The sequence below is a fragment of the Oncorhynchus kisutch genome, unplaced genomic scaffold, assembly GCF_002021735.2.
Source record: "Oncorhynchus kisutch isolate 150728-3 unplaced genomic scaffold, Okis_V2 Okis01b-Okis20b_hom, whole genome shotgun sequence".
Taxonomy (NCBI): domain Eukaryota; kingdom Metazoa; phylum Chordata; class Actinopteri; order Salmoniformes; family Salmonidae; genus Oncorhynchus; species Oncorhynchus kisutch.
This window is the reverse complement of record NW_022261978.1, coordinates 12,486,934-12,507,386: the sequence shown is the minus strand read 5'-3', so window position 1 is coordinate 12,507,386 and position 20,453 is coordinate 12,486,934. Positions and strand designations below refer to the sequence as shown.

The 20,453-nt window shown below is 47.3% G+C and overlaps 1 protein-coding gene across 4 annotated transcripts; it reads left to right on the top strand.

The window, feature by feature from the left end:
- Positions 1-2,237: 2,237 nt before the first annotated feature.
- On the top strand, positions 2,238-19,498 carry LOC109887182 (probable glutamate--tRNA ligase, mitochondrial). 4 transcript variants are annotated; one of them, XM_031811271.1, is made up of 11 exons: positions 2,247-2,824; positions 5,187-5,342; positions 6,219-6,408; positions 6,738-6,888; positions 7,660-7,808; positions 8,370-8,542; positions 8,996-9,104; positions 11,539-11,692; positions 12,517-12,647; positions 17,301-17,442; positions 19,026-19,498. In XM_031811271.1, exons 1-11 carry the CDS (start codon positions 2,536-2,538, stop codon positions 19,110-19,112), a joined length of 1,731 nt encoding a protein of 576 aa, XP_031667131.1. In that variant the 5' UTR covers positions 2,247-2,535; the 3' UTR covers positions 19,113-19,498. The 4 variants fall into 4 exon arrangements, 1 of the variants encoding a protein (XP_031667131.1); XR_004206524.1 differs by having other exon boundaries at positions 2,238-2,824; positions 8,996-11,692; XR_004206526.1 differs by lacking the exon at positions 12,517-12,647 and having other exon boundaries at positions 2,241-2,824.
- The last annotated feature ends 955 nt before the right edge of the window (positions 19,499-20,453 follow it).

Genomic DNA, 20,453 nt, shown 5'->3' with positions numbered 1-20,453 from the left:
GTGGTGATATAATACCAGTTTGTCCTCTATAGGCCACCACTGAAAAATATGTTTATTTTAATAGTGTCGATGTATAGATGTCTGCTCACTACCATTACACTTGTTTACACTGAGCATCACTGGGGTCAGAGAGTCGTCATGGTTACATTAAGACACTGAGCAGCACTGGGGTCAGAGAGCCGTTATGGTTACATCAAGACACTGAGCTGCACTGGGGTCAGAGAGTCATCGTGGTTACATCAAGACACTGAGCTGCACTGGGGTCAGAGAGTCATCGTGGTTACATTAAGACACTGAGCTGCACTGGGGTCAGAGAGCCGTCATGGTTACATCAAGACACTGAGCTGCACTGGGGTCAGAGAGTCATCGTGGTTACATCAAGACACTGAGCTGCACTGGGGTCAGAGAGCCATCATGGTTACATCAAGACACTGAGCTGCACTGGGGTCAGAGAGTCATCGTGGTTACATCAAGACACTGAGCTGCACTGGGGTCAGAGAGTCATCATGTTTACATTAAGACACTGAGCTGCACTGGGGTCAGAGAGTCGTCATGGTTACATTAAGACACTGAGCTGCACTGGGGTCAGAGAGCCGTCATGGTTACATTAAGACACTGAGCTGCACTGGGGTCAGAGAGCCGTCATGGTTACATTAAGACACTGAGCTGCACTGGGGTCAGAGAGTCGTCATGGTTACATCAAGACACTGAGCTGCACTGGGGTCAGAGAGTCGTCATGGTTACATTAAGACACTGAGCTGCACTGGGGTCAGAGAGTCGTCATGGTTACATTAAGACACTGAGCTGCACTGGGGTCAGAGAATCATCATGGTTACATCAAGACACTGAGCTGCACTGGGGTCAGAGAGCCGTCATGGTTACATCAAGACACTGAGCTGCACTGGGGTCAGAGAGCCATCATGGTTACATCAAGACACTGAGCTGCACTGGGGTCAGAGAGCCATCATGGTTACATTAAGACACTGAGCTGCACTGGGGTCAGAGACCAATCGTGGTTACATCAAGACACTGAGCTGCACTGGGGTCAGAGACCAATCGTGGTTACATTAAGACACCGTGGAGCCAGCGCAAGATATAGGTCTGAAAACGTACCTCAATGCGGGGATGGGATGTGCCACCTGTCCACACTGCGCCCATTGAGAAGATTGAAGTACTGCTAGTTTTCCCCTTTTCGTCCTCCTGCTAGCTAGTAGTTGCCACGGCAGCCATTTTGGAATGACAACGTCAACGAAGGCTGCTGTGGTTCCTGCTAGCTAGCATGAGCAAAACAAGAGCAGTTTTCTGGGAAAACTGGCAGTATTTCAATCTTCTCGATGGAGCAGTGTTGATAAAGGTACAATGTGGAGTACAGTGGCATATCCCACCCTGCACTGAGGTTTGTTTTCTGCCCCATATCTAGCGCAGGCGCCACAGTGTCTTAATGCAGAGATGATTGGATTCCGACTCCAGTGCAGTGTAAACAAGCGTGAAGGTTGGGCCGGTGTCTTCTGGCAAGGTGAATACTGAATATACACCCATTGGAGACAGCAGCACTGTCTCTGCATGGCTTCCTCTCTGTCCCCTGGCAAGGAATGTTACAGATGACTGAATGTTCCACCATTTCCTAGGAAACCGGTGGAGGTGCGGTGTCATACCTTAGTTACCCTTAATAAAGGTTCCTTCAGCCTGTTTACAACAGTCGTCAATCAACTATGTTACAATTATAATTGTTCACACCCACAGCGAACCTCTCAGGGTAAGATGTTCTAGTGATGGGAAAACGAGGCTTTCTGAAGCCATCGGGGCTTTCACCAAATTGTGCCTTATGATTGTTCATTTTCGCTGAGCTTTAACACAATCCACATTAGTGGAAGCCATCGGGGCTTTCACCAAATTGTGCCTTATGATTGTTCATTACGCTGAGCTTTAACACAATCCACATTAGTGACATCTGCTGGTCATCAATGATGACCCTTTTTTTTGCTGTCAAAAACTGAATCGAGGCGATTATCTAAGATGCTTTAGACATAAGCTTATACTATAGTCAATAAAGCGAATTGTTTACAACAATGTGCAGAAAGTGTTGCGTCATAAAACGATTTTCTAAATAATATACATTCGTTCCGGATTCGGATTCTGATTCTGATTCGACCACTCTTTGTGTTCTGGGTATCAATAGTTCCATCATTTAAGGTTTTCACACTGCGCTTTTATCGGTGGGGGGACTTTTATTTTTGAACAGAGCAAACCAGGAAGTGGTGTGATGACGTCACGTGATTGGCATGTGTCGAGGGCCGGGGGTACAGTTTTAACAGTCAACTTCAGACACGATTAAATCAACAACGCAAATCGATCCTAAACAGCAAACATCGGTAGAAGGATTTTGTTTCCCCCCTCTCACAAAGACGCTCCTCTCCTTGTGGTGCTAAACGTTTCCGCCTTCAATAACTTCGGTAGCTAGCTAGCTGTCTCTGTAGCGAGTGGAACACATGGATCACTTTGTTTTGTAACTTCGATAGTTAGCTAATTATTATCATGCTGCTGTCATCGTTTATACATTTCAGCACACCATCCAGATGCCTCCCAATAAAAACGTGTACGCGGTGTTGCCAATACAGTACCGGAAGGAGCGTCCGTAAAGTCGATACCCCAGTGTTGTTGAAGAACACATTGACTTTCAACCGCAGTGGTGGACACGGCGGAAAGCAACAATACATTGGGTTGAATATCTCGCAGAAGAGATGCTTTTCATCTGAATGTGACGAGGTTGGTCATCAGCATGAACATGGGGATGTGAGAGTGAGGTTCGCTCCGAGTCCAACAGGTAAAGTAATGCAACGAATTTGTTTGGGGGGGGTGTAGACTGATTGGGATTTGAACCCACGACTGGCTGTTAATAGCTAAACAATCGGATGAATAATCAGGTGTGTTAGTGCTGGGTTAAAACCTGCACAGTGCATATATCTCTACAACCCTTGGGTTGGTGGTTGGTTTTGAGCCGTGGCTAAAAGGAGTACACTACAGAGATTAGGGACGCAGATATATAACCTGTACCTGCTATAACACTACTGTGACAGTGATGCCACCTAGCGGGACTGTTACAGTGATGCGACACTGCAACGGCCCTAGTGGCCATTTTGGCTCTGACGAGGCTACTTACTTATGTAGGGACTAGCGTGCCATCTTGGCTCTGACAAGGCTACTTACTTATGTAGGGACTAGGGTGCCATTTTGGCTCTGACGAGGCTACTTACTTATGTAGGGGCTAGGGTGCCATTTTGGCTCTGATGAGGCTACTAATGTAGGGACTAGGGTGCCATTTTGGCTCTGACAAGGCTGCTTACTTATGTAGGGACTAGGGTGCCATTTTGGCTCTGACGAGGCTACTTACTTATGTAGGGACTAGGGTGCCATTTTGGCTCTGACGAGGCTACTTACGTAGGGGCTAGGGTGCCATTTTGGCTCTGACGAGGCTACTAATGTAGGGACTAGGGTGCCATTTTGGCTCTGACAAGGCTGCTTACTTATGTAGGGACTAGGGTGCCATTTTGGCTCTGACGAGGCTACTTACTTATGTAGGGACTAGGGTGCCATTTTGGCTCTGACGAGGCTACTTACTTATGTAGGGACTATGGTGCCATTTGGGATGCCAGCTATCTGTGCTTTACTGTACAACAAACTAGCTATAATTGACCCCTTGGTCTGTTTGTGTAGTGCAGTACAGTAGTAGTAATACCACGTAGACAAACTAACTATAATTAACCTCTAGGTTTCCTACACCTGGGGGGGGGGGTACACCATGTAGACTAACCATAATTAACCTCTAGGTTTCCTGGGGGGGGGGGGGTACACCATGTAGACTAACTATAATTAACCTCTAGGTTTCCTACACCATGTAGACTAACTATAATTAACCTCTAGGTTTTCCTACACCATGTAGACTAACTATAATTAACCTCTAGGTTTCCTCTACCTGGGGGGGGGGGGTACACCATGTAGACTAACTATAATTAACCTCTAGGTTTCCTACACCTGGGGGGGGGGGGGGGGGGGTACACCATGTAGACTAACTAACTATAATTAACCTCTATGTTTCCTACACCTGGGGGGGGGGGGGGGGGGGGGGGTACTTCATGTTGACTAACTAACTATAATTAACCTCTAGGTTTCCTACACCTGGGGGGGGTACACCATGTAGACTAACTAACTATAATTAACCTCTAGGTTTCCTACACCTGGGGGGGGGTACACCATGTAGACTAACTATAATTAACCTCTAGGTTTCCTACACCTGGGGGGGGGGGGGGTACACCATGTAGACTAACTATAATTAACCTCTAGGTTTCCTCCACCTGGGGGGACTGCGTACAGCTCTCTACAACTATAATTAACCCGTGTCTCTCTAGGTTTCCTCCACCTGGGGGGACTGCGTACAGCTCTCTACAACTATAATTAACCCGTGTCTCTCTAGGTTTCCTACACCTGGGGGGACTGCGTACAGCTCTCTACAACTATAATTAACCCGTGTCTCTCTAGGTTTCCTACACCTGGGGGGACTGCGTACAGCTCTCTACAACTATAATTAACCCGTGTCTCTCTAGGTTTCCTACACCTGGGGGGACTGCGTACAGCTCTCTACAACTATAATTAACCCGTGTCTCTCTAGGTTTCCTACACCTGGGGGGACTGCGTACAGCTCTCTACAACTATAATTAACCCGTGTCTCTCTAGGTTTCCTACACCTGGGGGGACTGCGTACAGCTCTCTACAACTATAATTAACCCGTGTCCCTCTAGGTTTCCTACACCTGGGGGGACTGCGTACAGCTCTCTACAACTATAATTAACCCGTGTCTCTCTAGGTTTCCTACACCTGGGGGGACTGCGTACAGCTCTCTACAACTATAATTAACCCGTGTCTCTCTAGGTTTCCTACACCTGGGGGGACTGCGTACAGCTCTCTACAACTATAATTAACCCGTGTCTCTCTAGGTTTCCTACACCTGGGGGGACTGCGTACAGCTCTCTACAACTATAATTAACCCGTGTCTCTCTAGGTTTCCTACACCTGGGGGGACTGCGTACAGCTCTCTACAACTATAATTAACCCGTGTCTCTCTAGGTTTCCTACACCTGGGGGGACTGCGTACAGCTCTCTACAACTATAATTAACCCGTGTCTCTCTAGGTTTCCTACACCTGGGGGGACTACGTACAGCTCTCTACAACTATATCTACGCTAAGAAGTACGGAGGGACCTTCATCTTACGTATGGAAGATACAGATCAGAGCAGACTGGTGCCGGGAGCTGTAGAGTCTATAGAGGACATGTTGGAGTGGGCTGGTAGGACAGACTTAATAACACACCTACACACACACACCTACACACCTACACACACACACCTACACACACACACCTACACACACACACCTACACACAGATCAGAGCAGACTGGTGCCGGGAGCTGTAGAGTCTATAGAGGACATGTTGGAGTGGGCTGGTAGGACAGACTTAATAACACACCTACACACACACACCTACACACCTACACACACACACCTACACACACACACACCTACACACAGATCAGAGCAGACTGGTGCCGGGAGCTGTAGAGTCTATAGAGGACATGTTGGAGTGGGCTGGTAGGACAGACTTAATAACACACCTACACACCTACACACAGATCAGAGCAGACTGGTGCCGGGAGCTGCAGAGTCTATAGAGGACATGTTGGAGTGGGCTGGTAGGACAGACTTAATAACACACCTACACACACACACACCTACACACACACACCTACACACAGATCAGAGCAGACTGGTGCCGGGAGCTGCAGAGTCTATAGAGGACATGTTGGAGTGGGCTGGTAGGACAGACTTAATAACACACACACACACACCTAAACACAGACCAGAGCAGACTGGTGTAGGGAGTGGCTGAGTCTGTAGAGTTCATCCTGGGGTGGGCTGGTAGAAGCAGAGACATATTTAGATATTAAGGAGTTTGGCCAACTTTTACAACAGACATTAGCACCCGTGAATGTTCCAACACATTCCAAGTATTTGGAATCTAATTCAGATTCTAGACATTCAGTTCCACAGCATTGTTTACATTCTAGAACACGCTGTGGACTCCGACCAGTCATAATTGCATTTTTGCCCATGTAATAATGGGGGCTAACATGGATACCGTCCATCTCCATCCTACCCTCCCCAGGTATCCCCCCAGACGAGAGTCCCCGTGGAGGAGGCCAGTACGGTCCCTACCTCCAGTCCCAGAGGCTGTCCCTGTACAGCCAGGCTGCTGACTCCCTGGTCCAGACAGGGAAGGCCTACCGCTGCTTCTGCAGCCAGCAGAGGCTAGAATTACTGAAGAGAGAGGCCCTACGCAGCGGACAGACACCGCGGTGAGTTGACTAAACACACACACTTTTTATTTATTTGATTTCACTTTTATTTAACTAGGCAAGTCGGTTAACAAATTCTTATTTACAATGACGGCCTACCTCGGCCAAACCCGGACGACGCTGGGCCAATTGTGCGGCCCCGCCCTATGGAACTCCCAATAACGGCCGGGTTGTGATACAGCCTGGAATCGAACCAGGGTCTGTAGTGACGCCTCTAGCACTGAGATGCAGTGCCTTCGACCCGCTGCGCCTCCTCGGGAGCACATTCACGGACGTGTTTAAATAGACAGACTCACTCACACACGTAACTGAACATTCCTCTACTGCAGGTATGACAACCGGTGCAGACACCTCCGCCCAGACCAGCTAGAGGAGAAGCTGGATCAGAAGGTCCCCCATGTGATCAGGTTCCGACTGGAGTCTGGGGTAGAACCCTTCAACGACCTGGTCTTCGGGTGGAACCGTCATGAGGTGGCCCAGGTAAACCAGCAGATATGTGAGATAGATAAACACAGGCTGTACTGGCAAGCAAGTGTGGCATTTTTTTAAAATAATTAATTTCCGACGCCCCGGCAACAAGTAACCTCAGATTTGAAAGTGCTTTTCTTATTTCAAAAACACACATATAATTGAAACTCCACCTCCCATCCCAGGTTGAAGGAGACCCCGTGTTAATCTGACGGTTCCCCACCTGGAAAATGTAGTAGATGGATAGATAACATCTACCCCTTTCTCTTCCCAAAAGGATATTCAATCTGCTTTTTAATTTTTGTTTTACCCATCTCCCAATAGGGGCCCTTCTTTGCGAGGCATTGGAAAACCTCCCTGGTCTTTGTGGTTGAATCTGTGTTTTGAAATTCACTGAAATACAGATAAATTGTATGTGTGGGGAACAGAGATGAGGTAGTCATTCAAAAGAATCATGATAAACACTATTATTGTACACAGAATGAGTCCAAGCAACTTATTATGTGACTTGTTAAAGGACATTTTTACTCCTGAACTGATTTAGACTTGTCGTAACAAAGGGGTTGAACACTTATTGACTCAAGACATTTCAGCTTTTCATTTTTTTAAAATTAATTTGTATAAAAAAAATAGAATAACAGAATTCCACATTGACATTATGGGATGTTGTGTGTTGGCCAGTGACGGACAAAAATATCAATTAAAATTTTTGAATTCAGGCTGCAACACAACAAAACGTGGGGGAAAGTCAAAGGGGGTGAATAGTTTCTGCACCTGCTCTAGGTTGAAGGAGACCCTGTCGTGTTGAAAGCTGATGGTTTCCCCACCTATCACCTGGCTAACGTAGTAGACGACCACCTGATGAAGGTCAGCCACGTCCTGAGAGGATCAGAGTGGCTCATCTCTACCTCCAAACACCTGCTGCTGTACAGGTACACACACACCTGCTGCTGTACAGGTACACACACACACACCGGTGGGATTCCCACTAGACACACACACACACCTGGCTAACGTAGTAGACGACCACCAGGCTGGAAGCCCCCTGGTTATGTTATTGTTGTTATTCCAGGGCTCTGGGCTGGAAGCCCCCTGGTTATGTTATTGTTGTTATTCCAGGGCTCTGGGCTGGAAGCCCCCTGGTTATGTTATTGTTGTTATTCCAGGGCTCTGGGCTGGAAGCCCCCTGGTTATGTTATTGTTGTTATTTCAGGGCTCTGGGCTGGAAGCCCCCTGGTTATGTTGTTATTCCAGGGCTCTGGGCTGGAAGCCCCCTGGTTATGTTATGTTAAGTTATTGTTATTTCAGGGCTCTGGGCTGGAAGCCCCCTGGTTATGTTATTGTTGTTATTTCAGGGCTCTGGGCTGGAAGCCCCCTGGTTATGTTATTGTTGTTATTCCAGGGCTCTGGGCTGGAAGCCCTCTGGTTATGTTATTGTTGTTATTCCAGGGCTCTGGGATGGAAGCCCCCTGGTTATGTTATTGTTATTCCAGGGCTCTTGGCTGGAAGCCCCCGGTGTTCGGACACCTTCCTCTCCTCCTCAACAGAGATGGCAGTAAGCTCTCCAAGAGACAAGGAGATATCTACATACAGAGTTTCCAGAGGAGTGGGGCCCTACCTGAAGCACTACTGGATATCACCACACACTGTGGATCTGGCTTCAACAGTAAGAGAGGGAGGGGGAGAGAGGCAGGGGGATATCTTTATACAGAGAAGTAGTGGACTATAGAGGGAATAGGAGTCAGAAGTAGTGGACTATAGAGGGAATAGGAGTCAGAAGTAGTGGACTATAGAGGGAATAGGAGTCAGAAGTAGTGGACTATAGAGGGAATAGGAGTCAGAAGTAGTGGACTATAGAGGGAATAGGAGTCAGAAGTAGTGGACTATACAGGGAATAGGAGTCAGAAGTAGTGGACTATACAGGGAATAGGAGTCAGAAGTAGTGGACTATAGAGGGAATAGGAGTCAGAAGTAGTGGACTACAGAGGGAATAGGAGTCAGATGTAGTGGACTATAGAGGGAATAGGAGTCAGAAGTAGTGGACTATAGAGGGAATAGGGGTCAGATGTAGTGGTAGGGTGCCATTTGAGAAGCATCCTAAATGAATGTCATCCTGCAGGTAACCGTGTTGGTCGTAAGATGGAGGAACTGATCGCGGAGTTCAACCCGTCCAAGATCACCACCCACTCTGCCCTGCTAGACCTGGACAAACTACCTGAGTTTAACAAGTACACTACCTGTCTGTCTGTCTCTGTGTGTCCATCTCTCCCCTCCCTGCTAGACCTGGACAAACTACCTGAGTTTAACAAGTACACTACCTGTCTGTCTCTCTCTGTGTGTCCATCTCTCCCCTCCCTGCTAGACCTGGACAAACTACCTGAGTTTAACAACTACACTACCTGTCTGTCTCTCTCTGTGTGTCCATCTCTCTCCTCCCTGCTAGACCTGGACAAACTACCTGAGTTTAACAACTACACTACCTGTCTGTCTCTCTCTGTGTGTCCATCTCTCTCCTCCCTGCTAGACCTGGACAAACTACCTGAGTTTAACAACTACACTACCTGTCTGTCTCTCTCTGTGTGTCCATCTCTCTCCTCCCTGCTAGACCTGGACAAACTACCTGAGTTTAACAACTACACTACCTGTCTGTCTCTCTCTGTGTGTCCATCTCTCTCCTCCCTGCTAGACCTGGACAAACTACCTGAGTTTAACAACTACACTACCTGTCTGTCTCTCTCTGTGTGTCCATCTCTCTCCTCCCTGCTAGACCTGGACAAACTACCTGAGTTTAACAACTACACTACCTGTCTCTCTGTGTGTGTCCATCTCTCCCCTCCCTGCTAGACCTGGACAAACTACCTGAGTTTAACAACTACACTACCTGTCTGTCTCTGTGTGTCCATCTCTCCCCTCCCTGCTAGACCTGGACAAACTACCTGAGTTTAACAACTACACTACCTGTCTGTCTCTGTGTGTCCATCTCTCTCCTCCCTGCTAGACCTGGACAAACTACCTGAGTTTAACAACTACACTACCTGTCTGTCTCTGTGTGTCCATCTCTCTCCTCCCTCCACGGGTTCTGTAGGCTGGCTGCTGTCAAACCTCAAGGTTGAGTTTAGTTAAAGGGTAGAAGCCATAGTAGGTTTGTCCCTGTTGCTCTGGGGCTCTTAACTCAGCCACCAGGGAGTGTAGTCTGAGCACCAGTCTCTTTAGTTCACATGCCACTCCTTGTCGTTGCCATAGAGACGGGGTCTCTGGCGATCTCAACGTTCAGTACGCAGATGGTTTACGGCTGAGTCGCTCTATGGTTGTTTGAAAATAACATTCATATTTTCCATGACAACATGTGGAGCCTCAAATATAATTATATTACAAAATCAAAAACCAACATTTAGCTGTTAGCTAGGCATGCTGTTGCTTATTTTGATTCTTAAAATCAAGGCCTAAGACGTTTTGTGGTTGGAATTACAGTACATATTTCCTCTGCGAATTTAGACGTGAGCTTGCAACTTTTCACACTGGTTTTACCTGGCTGAACCCCCCTCAAAAAATGGTTGCTTAGCAACCGGAGAGCAACACTTTCAGTGGAGATTAAACAGTGATAGTTCCAATAGTTGCCTAAATCGTTGTGATTGGAGGATAGCAGCGAGGGGTTATCGAATCAGGATCAACTCCTCTGTTCTCCTCAAGCTCATTAATGATAGAATCTTCAGAGTTGAAGATGGCAGAACGTCCTGTCTCCTTGGCACATGGAGTGGAGCGCAGGGAGTGGAGCGCAGGGAGTGGAGCGCAGGGAGTGGAGCGCAGGGAGTGGAGCGTAGGGAGTGGAGCGCAGGGAGTGGAGCGTTAGCTAAGAGACTGTTACCCTGGCAACAGGTGGTGCTGTTGCACTGTGTATTTCTGCCTGTATATTGTGTCTGCAGACCTGCACCCATTCAGTCATGATAAATGACTCCAATAATCGCCTCGCCGTGATAAATGACTCCAATAATCGCCTCGTCATGATAAATGACCCCAATAATCGCCTCGTCATGATAAATGACCCCAATAATCGCCTCGTCATGATAAATGACTCCAATAATCGCCTCATCATGATAAATGACTCCAATAATCACCTCGTCATGATAAATGACTCCAATAATCACCTCGTCATGATCTTCAGTTTAGAAGCAGTTTGATTAATCAGATGGAGAGAAGGTGTGACCCCAATCAGACCCCTGGGTCCTGCCTGGCATCGCCCACCCCTGGGTCCTGCCTGGCATCGCCCCCCCCCCTGGGTCCTGCCTGGCATCGCCCCCCCCCCTGGGTCCTGCCTGGCATCGCCCCCCCCCCTGGGTCCTGCCTGGCATCGCCCACCCCGGCATCGCCCACCCCTGGGTCCTGCCTGGCATCGCCCACCCCTGGGTCCTGCCTGGCATCGCCCACCCCTGGGTCCTGCCTGGCATCGCCCACCCCTGGGTCCTGCCTGGCATCGCCCACCCCTGGGTCCTGCCTGGCATCGCCCACCCCTGGGTCCTGCCTGGCATCGCCCACCCCTGGTTCTAGCACATAATGGTCTAGGATCAGCTTTCTCAATTCTTCTCCTAACCACCCTTATCTTAACAACTCACTCTAGACCAGTCCTTAGTAATCTCAGTAATAATCCACTCTGTGTTCTCCCAGGATCCACCTGCAGCAGCGTATCGATGACGCGGTGCAACGTGATTGGCTGGTGAGGGATCTGCAGGTGCGGATCCAGGAAGTGTACGGGACACAGGTCCAGGATCAGGATGTTCTGCAACCAGATTACATCACACGGATTCTACACCTGCGCAAGGTAACTATGACCTCATCACACGGGTTCTACACCTGCGCAAGGTAACTATGACCTCATCACAGGGGTTCTACACCTGCGCAAGGTAACTATGACCTCATCACAGGGGTTCTACACCTGCGCACGGTAACTATGACCTCATCACAGGGGTTCTACACCTGCGCAAGGTAACTATGACCTCATCACAGGGGTTCTACACCTGCGCAAGGTAACTATGACCTCATCACAGGGGTTCTACACCTGCGTGCAAGGTAACTATGACCTCATCACAGGGGTTCTACACCTGCGCGCAAGGTAACTATGACCTCATCACAGGGGTTCTACACCTGCGCGCAAGGTAACTATGACCTCATCACAGGGGTTCTACACCTGCGCGCAAGGTAACTATGACCTCATCACAGGGGTTCTACACCTGCGCGCAAGGTAACTATGACCTCATCACAGGGGTTCTACACCTGCGCGCAAGGTAACTATGACCTCATCACAGGGGTTCTACACCTGCGCGCAAGGTAACTATGACCTCATCACAGGGGTTCTACACCTGCGCGCAAGGTAACTGGATGTAACCAAGGTAACGGGGCATCAGCTGTTGTGTCGGTCTTCTCACCAGCTGAAAAACAATCCCTTCATCCCTCTGGCCTTCCAACTTTCCCAGTTTGAGAATATCACAGCCAAGTGCAGAATGTGGAGCCTGTCTGTCTGGAGGTCACCATCTCTCTCTCTTTCCGTCTCACTCACATCTTCTCTGTCTGAGCTGGTAGCTCCAGAGTATTCCTACCTTTGGGTTCAACCCTTCTCCTGTCTCTCTGTCTCTGTCTCTCTCTCAGGGTCATATCTCCTCTGTGTCTGACCTGGTGTCCTCAGAGTATTCCTACCTTTGGGTTCGACCTTCTTTCTCTGACCAACAGATGACAGCACTCAGCTCAGAGACACAACACATCGCTACTCTGGTCATACGGTACGTACCATAACTACTATAGACTAACAGGACTAACAGGACTACTCTGGTTCATACCATAACTACTATAGACTAACAGGACTACTCTGGTTCATACCATGACTACTATAGACTAACAGGACTACTCTGGTTCATACCATAACTACTATAGACTAACAGGACTACTCTGGTTCATACCATAACTACTATAGACTAACAGGACTAACAGGACTACTCTGGTTCATACCATAACTACTATAGACTAACAGGACTACTCTGGTTCATACCATGACTACTATAGACTAACAGGACTACTCTGGTTCATACCATAACTACTACAGACTAACAGGACTACTCTGGTTCATATCATAACTACTACAGACTAACAGGACTAACAGGACTACTCTGGTTCATACCATAACTACTACAGACTAACAGGACTAACAGGACTACTCTGGTTCATACCATAACTACTACAGACTAACAGGACTACTCTGGTTCATACCATAACTACTATAGACTAACAGGACTACTCTGGTTCATACCATAACTACTATAGACTAACAGGACTACTCTGGTTCATACCATAACTACTACAGACTAACAGGACTACTCTGGTTCATACCATAACTACTACAGACTAACAGGACTACTCTGGTTCATACCATGACTACTATAGACTAACAGGACTACTCTGGTTCATACCATCACTACTATAGACTAACAGGACTACTCTGGTTCATACCATAACTACTATAGACTAACAGGACTACTCTGGTTCATACCATCACTACTACAGACTAACAGGACTACTCTGGTTCATACCATAACTACTACAGTCTAACAGGACTACTCTGGTTCATACCATAACTACTATAGACTAACAGGACTAACAGGACTACTCTGGTTCATACCATAACTACTACAGACTAACAGGACTAACAGGACTACTCTGGTTCATACCATAACTACTATAGACTAACAGGACTAACAGGACTACTCTGGTTCATACCATAACTACTATAGACTAACAGGACTACTCTGGTTCATACCATAACTACTATAGACTAACAGGACTACTCTGGTTCATACCATAACTACTACAGACTAACAGGACTACTCTGGTTCATACCATAACTACTACAGACTAACAGGACTACTCTGGTTCATACCATGACTACTATAGACTAACAGGACTACTCTGGTTCATACCATCACTACTATAGACTAACAGGACTACTCTGGTTCATACCATAACTACTATAGACTAACAGGACTACTCTGGTTCATACCATAACTACTATAGACTAACAGGACTACTCTGGTTCATACCATCACTACTACAGACTAACAGGACTACTCTGGTTCATACCATAACTACTACAGTCTAACAGGACTAACAGGACTACTCTGGTTCATACCATAACTACTATAGACTAACAGGACTACTCTGGTTCGTACCATAACTACTATAGTCTAACAGGACTACTCTGGTTCGTACCATAACTACTATAGACTAACAGGACTACTCTGGTTCATACCATCACTACTATAGACTAACAGGACTACTCTGGTTCATACCATAACTACTATAGACTAACAGGACTAACAGGACTACTCTGGTTCATACCATAACTACTACAGACTAACAGGACTAACAGGACTACTCTGGTTCATACCATAACTACTATAGACTAACAGGACTAACAGGACTACTCTGGTTCATACCATAACTACTACAGACTAACAGGACTAACAGGACTACTCTGGTTCATACCATAACTACTATAGACTAACAGGACTAACAGGACTACTCTGGTTCATACCATAACTACTACAGACTAACAGGACTAACAGGACTACTCTGGTTCATACCATAACTACTACAGACTAACAGGACTACTCTGGTTCATACCATAACTACTATAGACTAACAGGACTACTCTGGTTCATACCATAACTACTATAGTCTAACAGGACTACTCTGGTTCGTACCATAACTACTATAGACTAACAGGACTACTCTGGTTCATACCATCACTACTATAGACTAACAGGACTAACAGGACTACTCTGGTTCATACCATAAATACTATAGACTAACAGGACTAACAGGACTACTCTGGTTCATACCATAACTACTATAGACTAACAGGACTACTCTGGTTCATACCATAACTACTATAGACTAACAGGACTACTCTGGTTCATACCATAACTATTATAGACTAACAGGACTACTCTGGTTCATACCATAACTACTATAGATTAACAGGACTACTCTGGTTCATACCATAACTACTATAGACTAACAGGACTACTCTGGTTCATACCATCACTACTATAGACTAACAGGACTACTCTGGTTCATACCATAACTATTATAGTCTAACAGGACTAACAGGACTACTCTGGTTCATACCATAACTACTATAGACTAACAGGACTACTCTGGTTCATACCATAACTACTATAGACTAACAGGACTACTCTGGTTCATACCATGACTAACAGGACTACTCTGGTTCATACCATAACTAGTGTAGACTAACAGGACTACTCTGGTTCATACCATAACTAGTGTAGACTAACAGGACTACTCTGGTTCATATCATAACTACTATAGACTAACAGGACTACTCTGGTTCATACCATGACTACTATAGACTAACAGGACTGCTCTGGTTCATACCATAACTACTATAGACTAACAGGACTACTCTGGTTCATACCATAACTATTATAGACTAACAGGACTACTCTGGTTCATACCATAACTACTATAGATTAACAGGACTACTCTGGTTCATACCATAACTACTATAGACTAACAGGACTACTCTGGTTCATACCATCACTACTATAGACTAACAGGACTACTCTGGTTCATACCATAACTATTATAGTCTAACAGGACTAACAGGACTACTCTGGTTCATACCATAACTACTATAGACTAACAGGACTACTCTGGTTCATACCATAACTACTATAGACTAACAGGACTACTCTGGTTCATACCATGACTAACAGGACTACTCTGGTTCATACCATAACTAGTGTAGACTAACAGGACTACTCTGGTTCATACCATAACTAGTGTAGACTAACAGGACTACTCTGGTTCATATCATAACTACTATAGACTAACAGGACTACTCTGGTTCATACCATGACTACTATAGACTAACAGGACTGCTCTGGTTCATACCATAACTACTATAGACTAACAGGACTAACAGGACTACTCTGGTTCATACCATGACTAACAGGACTACTCTGGTTCATACCATGACTACTATAGACTAACAGGACTAACATGACTACTCTGGTTCATACCATGACTACTATAGACTAACAGGACTAACAGGACTACTCTGGTTCATACCATAACTACTATAGACTAACAGGACTACTCTGGTTCATACCATGACTACTATAGACTAACAGGACTAACAGGACTACTCTGGTTCATACCATAACTACTATAGACTAACAGGACTGCTCTGGTTCATACCATAACTACTACAGACTAACAGGACTAACAGGACTACTCTGGTTCATACCATAACTACTATAGACTAACAGGACTGCTCTGGTTCATACCATAACTACTACAGACTAACAGGACTAACAGGACTACTCTGGTTCATACCATAACTACTATAGACTAACAGGACTAACAGGACTACTCTGGTTCATACCATAACTACTACTATTAACTGTTAACTAAAACTACTACTAGTTCCCTCGCAATGTAGTCAAGTTTGTTTGTCAGAAGTTAAGTGACTGTCCTTTTTAATGAGCCAAAGCCTTTCTGAAAATGACATGACTGTCAGTTATGTTTTTAATTTTAAATTTTTTAAAATATATTTTTTACCTTTATTTAACCAGGCAAGTCAGTTAAGAACAAATTCTTATTTTCAATGACGGCCTAGGAACAGTGGGTTAACTGCCTGTTCAGGGGCAGAACGACAGATTTGTACCTTGTCAGCTCGGGGGTTCGATCTTGCAACCTTTCGGTGACTAGTCCAACACTCTAACCACTAGGCTACCCTGTCGCCCCTACACTCTAACCACTAGACCACCTGCCTCCCCTACACTCTAACCACTAGGCTACCCTGTCGCCCCTACACTCTAACCACTAGACCACCTGCCTCCCCTACACTCTAACCACTAGACCACCTGCCTCCCCTACACTCTAACCACTAGGCTACCCTGTCGCCCCTACACTCTAACCACTAGGCTACCTGCCGCCCCTACACTCTAACCACTAGGCTACCTGCCTCCCCTACACTCTAACCACTAGACTACCTGCCACCCCTACACTCTAACCACTAGGCTACCTGCCTCCCCTACACTCTAACCACTAGGCTACCTGCCTCCCCTACACTCTAACCACTAGGCTACCTGCCTCCTCTACACTCTAACCACTAGACTACCTGCCGCCTCTACACTCTAACCACTAGGCTACCTGCCTCCCCTACACTCTAACCACTAGGCTACCTGCCTCCCCTACACTCTAACCACTAGGCTACCTGCCGCCTCTACACTCTAACCACTAGGCTACCTGCCGCCTCTATACTCTAACCACTAGGCTACCCTATCGCCCCATGAAACATGTTTACTACCGTGTACTATTAACAGGTCTGTCCCGTGTCCGTCTCTGTGTAGGTTGATGGAAGGTCTGAAAGGAGGTGAGGAACTGACCGTCGACCAGCTCAGTGTAGAACTGAAGACTCTGGCTAAGAAGACCAGCAACACTAAATACAGAGACGTTATGAAGATTATACGACTGGCCCTCAGCGGACTACAGGTAGGAGAGAGACTGGCCCTCAGACTACAGGTAGGAGAGAGACTGGCCCTCAGCGGACTACAGGTAGGAGAGAGACTGGCCCTCAGCGGACTACAGGTAGGAGAGAGATTGGCCCTCAGCGGACTACAGGTAGGAGAGAGACTGGCCCTCAGCGGACTACAGGTAGGAGAGAGACTGGCCCTCAGCGGACTACAGGTAGGAGAGAGACTGGCCCTCAGCGGACTACAGGTAGGAGAGAGACTGGCCCTCAGCGGACTACAGGTAGGAGAGAGACTGGCCCTCAGCGGACTACATGTAGGAGGGAGACTGGCCCTCAGCGGACTACAGGTAGGAGAGAGACGGCGAAAAAGAAAGCACCACAATGACAGTGTGGATAAAAAAAACAGAAGTTGTGTTTGATTGCTGTCCTGTCAAATGATTGCAACATGATTGTCACAGCTCTTAAAAAGGATGTTTCTTCTTCCTCATCCATCTCCCTCTCTCTCTCTGTCTCTCCCTCTCTCTCTGTCTCTCCCTCTCTTTCTGTCTCTCTCTCTCCCTCTCTTTCTGTCTCTCTCTCTCCCTCTCTTTCTGTCTCTCTCTCTCCCTCTCTTTCTGTCTCTCTCTCTCCCTCTCTTTCTGTCTCTCTCTCTCCCTCTCTTTCTGTCTCTCTCTCTCCCTCTCTTTCTGTCTCTCTCTCTCCCTCTCTTTCTGTCTCTCTCTCTCCCTCTCTTTCTGTCTCTCTCTCTCCCTCTCTTTCTGTCTCTCTCTCTCCCTCTCTTTCTGTCTCTCTCTCTCCCTCTCTTTCTGTCTCTCTCTCTCCCTCTCTTTCTGTCTCTCTCTCTCCCTCTCTTTCTGTCTCTCTCTCTCCCTCTCTTTCTGTCTCTCTCTCTCCCTCTCTTTCTGTCTCTCTCTCTCCCTCTCTTTCTGTCTCTCTCTCTCCCTCTCTTTCTGTCTCTCTCTCTCCCTCTCTTTCTGTCTCTCTCTCTCCCTCTCTTTCTGTCTCTCTCTCTCCCTCTCTTTCTGTCTCTCTCTCCCTCTCTTTCTGTCTCTCTCTCCCTCTCTTTCTGTCTCTCTCTCCTCTCTTTCTGTCTCTCTCTCCTCTCTTTCTGTCTCTCTCTGTCTCTCTCTCTGTCTCTCTCTCCTCTCTCTCTGTCTCTCTCTCTGTCTCTCTCTCTGTCTCTCTTTCTGTCTCTCTCTCTGTCTCTCTTTCTGTCTCTCTCTCTGTCTCTCTTTCTGTCTCTCTCTCTGTCTCTCTTTCTGTCTCTCTCTCTGTCTCTCTTTCTGTCTCTCTCTGTCTCTCTTTCTGTCTCTCTCTGTCTCTCTTTCTGTCTCTCTCTCTCCCTCTCTTTCTGTCTCTCTCTCTCCCTCTCTTTCTGTCTCTCTTTCTGTCTCTCTCTCCCTCTCTTTCTGTCTCTCTCTCCCTCTCTTTCTGTCTCTCTCTCCCTCTCTTTCTGTCTCTCTCTTTCCCTCTCTTTCTGTCTCTCTCTCTCCCTGTCTCTCTCTCTCTGTCTCTCCCTCTGTCTCTCTCTCTCTCCCTCTGTCTCTCTCTCTCTCTCTCTCTCTCCCTCTCTGTCTCTCTGTCTCTGTCTCTCTGTCTGCAGCAAGGCCCCAGTGTAGCGGAGATGATGGTATCGTTGGGTCCCAGTGAGATCACACATCGCTTCAACAGAGTTCTACAGCAGCACTGAACATTGTGGCTGCAGGGCACCCTATTCCCCATACAGTGCACTACTGTTGTCCAGGACCCTATTCCCCATACAGTGCACTACTGTTGTCCAGGACCCTATGCCGCAAAACGTTTCGCTACGTTGTGCCATAATGAATATGACCCTGGTTCATTATTCTAACTGGTTATCTGGTTCTAACAGAGCAACACTGAGGACTGGTTATCTGGTTCTAACACAGCAACACTGAGGACTGGTTATCTGGTTCTAACACAGCAACACTGAGGACTGGTTATCTGATCCTAACAATATTCCTGGACTGTATATGATCTCAATCACACTGGACTTGTAAAGGACATTCAGTCAAGTTGAACTGGAAATGTTTGCAATAAAACAGTTTCTACTAATGATCTGTGCTCTTATGTCTTCAGTGGGAACTCTGGGGAGGCAGGGTAGCCTAGTGGTTAGAGTGGAGGGGCGGCAGGTAGCCTAGTGGTTAGAGTGGAGGGGCGGCAGGTAGCCTAGTGGTTAGAGCGGAGGGGTGACAGGTAGCCTAGTGGTTAGAGTGTAGGGGCGGCAGGTAGCCTAGTGGTTAGAGTGTAGGGGTGACAGGTAGCCTAGTGGTTAGAGTGTAGGGGTGACAGGTAGCCTAGTGGTTAGAGTGTAGGGGCGGCAGGTAGCCTAGTGGTTAGAGCGGAGGGGCGGCAGGTAGCCTAGTGGTTAGAGCGGAGGGGCGGCAGGTAGCCTAGTGGTTAGAGCGGAGGGGCGGCAGGTAGCCTAGTGGTTAGAGTGTAGGGGCGGCGGGTAGCCTAGTGGTTAGTGTAGGGGCGGCAGGTAGCCTAGTGGTTAGAGTGTAGGGGCGGCAGGTAGCCTAGTGGTTAGAGTGTAGGGGCGGCAGGTAGCCTAGTGGTTAGAGTGTAGGGGCGGCAGGGTAGCCTAGTGGTTAGAGTGTAGGGGCGGCAGGTAGCCTAGTGGTTAGAGTGTAGGGGCGGCAGGGTAGTCTAGTGGTTAGAGTGTAGGGGCGGCAGGTAGTCTAGTGGTTAGAGTGTGGGGGCGGCAGGTAGTCTTGTGGTTAGTGTAGGGGCGGCAGGTAGTCTAGTGGTTAGAGTGTAGGGGCGACAGGTAGCCTAGTGGTTAGAGAGTAGGGGCGGCAGGTAGCCTAGTGGTTAGAGAGTAGGGGCGGCAGGTAGCCTAGTGGTTAGAGCGTTGGGCCAGTAACCGAAAAGGTTACTAGATCGAATCCCAGAGCTGACAATGTAAAAATCTGTCGTTCTGCCCCTGAACAAGGCCATTATTGTAAATAAGAATTTGTTCTTAACTGACTTGTTAAATAAAGGTTAAAAATACATTTTTAAAAAAGGATAG

Coding starts and splice junctions, on each gene's coding strand:
- LOC109887182 (XM_031811271.1), top strand. CDS start 2,536: ATGCTGCTGTCATCGTTTATACATTTCAGCACACCATCCAGATGCCTC. Junction 9,105..11,538: donor AAACTACCTGAGTTTAACAA/GTACACTACCTG, acceptor GTGTTCTCCCAG/GATCCACCTGCAGCAGCGTA. Junction 12,648..17,300: donor ATCGCTACTCTGGTCATACG/GTACGTACCATA, acceptor GTCTCTGTGTAG/GTTGATGGAAGGTCTGAAAG.